Source organism: Anopheles arabiensis, chromosome 3, assembly GCF_016920715.1.
Source record: "Anopheles arabiensis isolate DONGOLA chromosome 3, AaraD3, whole genome shotgun sequence".
Lineage (NCBI taxonomy): Eukaryota > Metazoa > Arthropoda > Insecta > Diptera > Culicidae > Anopheles > Anopheles arabiensis.
Window position 1 is genome coordinate 57,503,046 of NC_053518.1, and position 7,223 is coordinate 57,510,268.

At 42.0% G+C, this 7,223-nt stretch overlaps 1 protein-coding gene across 2 annotated transcripts; it reads right to left on the reverse strand.

Annotated features, from left to right (window-relative positions):
• Nucleotides 1-4,827: 4,827 nt before the first annotated feature.
• LOC120901857 (peroxisomal (S)-2-hydroxy-acid oxidase GLO3-like) lies at nt 4,828-6,962 on the reverse strand. 2 transcript variants are annotated; one of them, XM_040310185.1, is made up of 3 exons: nt 5,838-6,962; nt 5,170-5,679; nt 4,828-5,076 (listed from the first exon to the last, which is right to left on the reverse strand). In XM_040310185.1, the coding sequence occupies exons 1-3, from the start codon at nt 6,711-6,713 to the stop codon at nt 4,873-4,875; spliced, it is 1,590 nt and encodes a 529-aa protein (XP_040166119.1). In that variant the 5' UTR covers nt 6,714-6,962; the 3' UTR covers nt 4,828-4,872. The 2 variants fall into 2 exon arrangements, with proteins under 2 accessions (XP_040166119.1, XP_040166118.1); XM_040310184.1 differs by having other exon boundaries at nt 4,828-5,679.
• Nucleotides 6,963-7,223: the final 261 nt, after the last annotated feature.

Here is a 7,223-nt window from a genome sequence, read left to right on the forward strand (position 1 = left end):
TGCTTTAATTTTATTTATGCTTGCGGTGGTATCCGAAATCATGTAAAATAACATTTGTGTGTACGATTGCGATAACATTTCTAATACAGCAGGTGACCGCTAACGGAGATGTAAACAAACTCCAGTTAGCGAACAATGAACAATGTTGAATTATAAACTGTATATGATGTATGCGAGCGTTACAAAAGCAGTCCCTTCCAGGACACATTCCGAAAAAACATGTAAGCAAATATAGACGGAAACATAGGGGTGAATGGTTTTTAAATGTTAAATGTTTAACAATTTGTTTTGTGTGATGACGTAACATTACTCCAGTTAGGTTTGAAACCCTAACATAGTTTTAAATCAACAAATGTTTGTCCATGTTTTTAATGCAAAAGTAAATCAAAACTGTATTTTAATAAACCAATTTATTAGATACACCTCGATTACACGCTTATACAGGGTCAATACAATTTGGCTAGCCAATTTAACAAAAAAAATGTATCGGAAAAAAGGAGTGCTGTTTCTTACCATTAAATATCTACCTAAAGTGTACTCGATCCATGCAGAACTTAATAATTTCCTCGCTTTCACCCGTTCCCATATAAGGACAATGGACCAAGACTTTTCAGTGCTCTTCTTCTTCTTCTATTTGGCGTAAAGTCCTACGCCGGCCTATACAATCTATCTTTCGAGACTTATTTCATTACCATACAGCCAGATAGTCAAGTAAAGTCAATTGTTTGCTACGGGGAAACGGTCCATTCTAGGTTTGAACCCATGACGACCATGTTATTGTGTCGTACTGTACCAGGGGACCGCCTTTTTTATGTATATCCAGGATAATGTAACAAAGAATAACAAAGAGGAAATATGTTCATGTCATGTCATGTTCAAGAATAAACAAGTAACTAAGCATTAAATTAATAAACGTGTAATTTGTGTGAATTGCATCATTAGAGAATTGCAAAAACGAGTATTAATGCATGGTAACTAAAAGTTGCAGAATAAATAACAAATGACAAATAAATAACAAATGACGACTCCGAACGACTCCGACTCCGGACGACTCCGAATGACTCCGAACGACTCCGAACGACTCCGGACGACTCCGACTCCGGGCGACTCCGGACAACTCCGAACGACTCCGACGACTCCGACGACTCCGAACGACTCCGAACGACTCCGAACGACTCCGGACGACTCCGACTCCGGACGACTCCGACTCCGGACGACTCCGACTCCGGACGACTCCGAACGACTCCGGACGACTCCGAACGACTCCGGACGACTCCGAACGACTCCAAACGACTCCGGATGACTCCGACTCCGGGCGACTCCGTACGACTCCGGACGATTCCGAACGACTCCGGATATTGCAGCGCGGACCTACCTTCCGGAGTCGATTCCGAATTTATCGGAGTCGGATCGGAGTCGACTCCGGTTTTTTGCCAACTTTACTCATCACTAACCAACAAGTTGCAAAAGCTCTACAAAAGGGTAAAAGACAAAAGGCAGCTCGCATGGTTGTAGATATCTTTTGCAAGAAAGGTAAAATAATTACCTTTTAAAGGGTGTTCATGTACCTAGATGTACCTGGATGTTGGATGTACCTTGGAAAAAAAATCTCTTAATTTTTTCGACAGCCAGATGAAAAAAGTCCATTTTTTCAAATGCAAACGTTAGTATACAGTGTAGTTCCCGAAATGTTCACCCTCTCGTCCCGGATGGCACTCTCTTGTGCCTGCATTTGACCTGCGGGCCGGACTTTCTGTTCTAGTGGCTTTGGATGAACCGTCTCAGTGAGGTATTGCTACATCACTGCCACAGAATAAATACTGTATGTGTAGTAGCGACAAAAAGAAGTGTTCTTTCAGTATAAAAAATAATAATAATAGAAACAGAAAACTTATCATTTATTACGTATTCTATTTTTATAAATGTTGACTACATTACATATTCCGTCAAATCCATCTATCATATACCCCCATACGATAGGTTGATCGATCATTATGCGTACTACACCTAGTGCAATGAGCTCGGCAACTTCTGTTTCAGTGAAACTACTTCCTCCTGCGTATATTGGAGTATTTATGAAAATTGACTGCTTTATCATCTGGATAAGTTTAACCTATCGCGTAATGCAAATGGGAAAGTAGTACTTGTTTTATTCTTAAAGAAGTTTTTATTTGCAATCAGTTGATCATACTCACGAATATTGGGAAAGGCGTGTATTCATCAATAACCACACAGATGATGTCGACACCTGCGTAGAGCGCTTGGAAAATTAGATCCTGTTGCGTGGTAGATACGCATGCAATTACTGGAGCTTCCGTACAACAACGAAACTGATCAATAAACCATGTCACAGGTTTTGCTTCCCTAGCTGGCGGCAGCATATATTTTGACCGATAAATAGCTTCGCCCTGGGTTCGATGAAGGTCAGAAAACCAGACGTGAGGTTGTTCGTTGAATATGCTCATCACATGATTGGAGGGCCCCAAGAAGGATAACACAAAAGCACTAAAACCACAATGTTCGGCTTGTCTCACCAAGGATCGTAGCATACACTCATCTACAAACGGGAACACCTCGAGCCAACGCACCGTTGTTGGTTTAAAAATGCTTCCGTCAAGTTCTTCCATCGATACGGGTGATTTTAATGTATGAACGTACGGCAATTGAAAATGTTCCGCTATTTTCGCTGCAGTAAGAAATATAGATGCATTATGGTGAAGGGCAGCGTTTGTGATAGAAATTGGTCCTATAACCAACGGCACATCTACTGGCGTTTTTTCTGTTGAAATGCGCAAAGAACACGGATCAAGATCCATTGCAACGTACGTCTAATCGTAAACTGAGCGGTTTGAGCAATGGTGCGTGTTCGACAAGCGCGTGTAACGTGGTAAAGCAGACGTAGTGATAATTAAAGCCCACTAGTGGCACAAGACAATTAATAGAGGTCGGTAAATTGGTGCTCGTGAATGAACCGTATCACTCATTAAACAAGACACATTTAAAAAGTAAATAATTACAAACATTCACCAAAAGAAACACAATAACTAACCGATGCAAGCGCATTAGTTCCTTATGCAAATATAGCATGTCGCTAAATCTAGCACCCTAGAAAGGAAATTGGTACTGAACAAGAAAGATCATTTTGCAAGAGTCTCACGTCTTAGATTTGCCATCCTTTATTTAATTTATAATACAGAGGAGGAGGTTATAGGTTCGATTCCTCAATGAACCGAGCGCACATACCAAATATTGATACAAACATAAGTCACAGATTAATCGATCACATAGTGTCAAGTGAACTGCGCTTTAGTTCGTGCAGTTTTAGAACATGGATGTTTGCTTGTCCATTTGTAGAGCAACAAAACAACTGAAAAATACAAAGAAAAATTATCCGGTTCCGTTTCAGAAACTACCTTGGAGTAATCTGAATTTACTGCCACCCTACCGATCGCCTCGAAACACTTGAACACCGCAAAACGGGCAAATCCTTATGTTGCCAGTTTACTAAAGAGCTCCATCTACGCTCCAAACATTTCAGGGAAGTCATACCAGAGGTGCACACAACGCAATGATGGAGAAAGTGAAAGATATATTAAATGTGTCTTCTCACATTCACTAATATCAGTCGACTACGATTCCGATTCCGGACGATTTCGAACAATTACAACAGTTCCGTAGATTCCGACGATTCCAGACGATTCCGAACGATTCCGATGCTTTCGATGATTCCGGACGATTCCGGATGGTTTTGGGGTGAGTGATTGGGTAGGGTTCTGAATAGGTTCTGAAATTTGATGGAATCGTCCGTTTTTGTGAATTTAGCGCTACTCTAGTCCCATGGTACAGTCGGCCACTCGTACGACTGTACAAACATACAAACGTTCAAGCCCTGTATTGACCGAGCCTCTCTCTCATACTCTGGATTGATTATCCTTCTATGGGTTAAAAAATAAGTCACGGTAGCCTAACTGTGGCTTAGGCACGGTAATCGCATTAGTGGCTTAGGCAGGCTTGTAGCAAATGCGGTTATTGCGCCAAATTAGAAAAAGAAGAATGATATTGGCACTCTTCTACAAATTATAACGTAAATCAGATATGGTAGTCCGTGACTAAACCTTGATTTCAATGCTGTATTTGTGTTGTTTCCGACATATATATTTCATTTAAAATATAGAATGGAATAATAATCAACGGAACATTTGTTGTAAAATATCATCAAATCATATTTTTAACCGCAGATGTATTTATTTCAAATACAATCAGTATGCTTATATGCCGCCATTACTTTGGTTCACCACAACACCCATAACTGAACTATTTCTATCGATCATTAAAAAACCATCTTCCACTGATCGACTCATGTTCTACGATACACGATCATGAACACACCATAGATTCATTGTTTGTGGAACGGCATTGGCTGGTAAATCAAGGTAACATTCCTTATGACCAAGAACGTAACGTAATCAGTTGGTAACGAAAAAAGAGCACTTTAAGGACCTTGTAACAAATATAAAATATAATTTTACAGTAAACTCATATGATAGGTTCATATAAATGCAATTCTTACTTATTTCATAAACACCTGGTAATGTATCATTCTGATCATTAATTATCAAACATCCTGCGACAAAATGTTAAGTTAATCTATTGCAACAATATTCTGCACATACACAATGAGGAAAGAACAGCATTATCCAAAAAGTAACTTATTTATGTTTAGCTTTTCGAATATGTCTTACAATTTCTTTCAATCGAATACATACTATAATGAAGTATAGAATGGAAGACGTTGCATTTAATACTTATGTTCAGTAAAAAGCAGCATTATTAATTTATGTATCAGTATTGTTTATTATACCATCGCATTGGTTAGTTATTACAATTTTCATTGCTCGCAGCACAAAGATTTTGCAGAGAGTGGGATTTGAAGCGTCTTTGCGGGTTATCTTTTCTGTTGATTACGGTTCTTGCTGTTCGTATATTACCGTCCGATGGACATGCGGACGCAACGTTGCCATTACACTTCGACAGGTTGTTCGTGTTGGACCGGTATATTCCTCGAGGTACGCTAAGCTGCAAAGGAACGTTGCGATATGGAGGAGGTGCAGTTACAGTAAATTTGGATAAATGGTGCTTAGTCTCCGCACATGGTTGCGCATCACTAACCGCTGTATCGATGCAGCGCTGCTGAAAGGTTATCCCTCGTTCAGATGCATTTTCCGTAATTTTTCGCATTCCTGCTTGCTCTACATCATCCTGTTCCGCATCCTGAATTGTGTCCGTGTCGACCGTTTCAGCATTGCTTCTACGATCGCGCGTTCGGTAACGATCGCTGCGAAAGCTGTCACCTCGCCAGGAGCTCCTCATTCGATCTACTGCAGATGGATAGTACAGCTGCACCTCATGGCAAACGTGCTGTGGTGTCACATCAGCCAACGTACCACATCCCGCATTGAGCATCGTTGACTCTAGCTCGGTTTTCAGAATGTCTAGTACTTCTTCCACGCCTCGCTGTCCATTAACGGCCAGTCCGTACACCGCGACACGACCGACAAATACCATTCGTGCACCAATTGCTAGGGCTTTGAACGCGTCCGTACCTTGGCTAACACCACTATCTAGCATTACCTCTAACCGGTTTCCAACAGCATGCACTATCTCTGGTAATACTTCAATCTGAAATTGAACAAGTGCATGCATGAGAGCTTATCTTGTTGATAAAATAGTTTAAAAAATCGTTGCAAATTTAATAGACATCCAATTTTTAAGGTGCTATCAATTAGACTCAGGACAAAATAACAGTACCAAAACCGTTGAAGCATAATGATATTTACCGCAGCAGGTGCATAATCGAGCTGGCGGCCTCCACTGTTGGACACAATCAATCCATGCACGCCAATGTCTGCAGCAATGAGGGCATCTGCTCGATTAAGAATGCCCTTCACGATGACTGGTAGCGTTGTGATGCTCATTAGCCATTGTATGGCGTCCCATCCGAGGCTAGGATCAAGCTGACTGCGCACGTAGTCGAGCACGCTGGCCGAGCATGGCTGACTGGCCTTGCCGTTTCCGTTAGCACCATTGCCACCAGGAACAAAGTTAGCGCATGTAACCTTTGCCGGCAGCGTCAACGGATTACGGCGCTCTGACCGGCTCAGCCCGGGTGCCGGTGTATCCACACTAACGACAAGCGCCCGAAACCGCGCTTTCTCGGCACGACGCACTAGACACTCGGTTAGCTCCCGGTCTTTGAAGATGTACAGCTGGAACCACTTTGGGGCACGCGGCACAGCCTCCGCCAGCTCCTCGATCGATACGCTCGAAAGGACGCTCAGCACAAACGGCACACCGTGTGTTCGGGCAGCTTTTGCCATCGCCTTTTCGCCCTCCGGATGAGCAAGACACTGCAACGCAACAGGAGCAATCCCGATAGGCATTCGGTAGCTTACGCCGAAGGATGTCACTGCCAGGGATCGACTGCCCCCAATACGCTGCAGACATCGGGGCCGTATAATCAAACGGTCGAAAGCAGCACGATTTTGTGCCACGGTTCGTTCACTGGCCGCCCCGCCGCGACAATAATCGACAACGGTGCCATCAACCGTTTCACAAACACGCCGTTCATAGTCAGCAACCGAGGCAAGTCCACAGCGTAGACTTTCCGTGAGTGCTGGTGAACGCTTCGCACGAAAAAACTGATCAAATACCATCCGTTCCTGTTTAAGCAACCACAATACCAACACTATTTTGATAGAACACAAACGGCGGCGTTTGTGGTACCGAAGTTTACTTTTCGGTAGTTGTTCACTGACTATCGCGGTTCTAATTGTGCTTTGACTGCCGATGGCTGACCGTAAACGATGTTAGTAAACGGCGCCAATAGTGGAGGGAGTAAACCAAACACGAAACACACATCAACTTACTACTGTATTGCGCACAAGGGACCGGACATATACTCACAGTTCATTCACATCAATATTGTTGTTTTTAGCTTAATTTGAATTCACAAATGGACTGTTAAAAAAAGAAGAAAAAAACACATTTCAGACCGTTTTGCTCGATAACTGTATGGTGGTATCCTATCATAAATAAATGCGCGATAAAAAGTTTGTGTTTATACGTCTTTTTATATATTTTATATGTGTATATATATATTTTTTTATACAATTTTACATTATAATCAAAAGCGATGCAGTCGATTGTTTGTTCAGCTGTCCTTT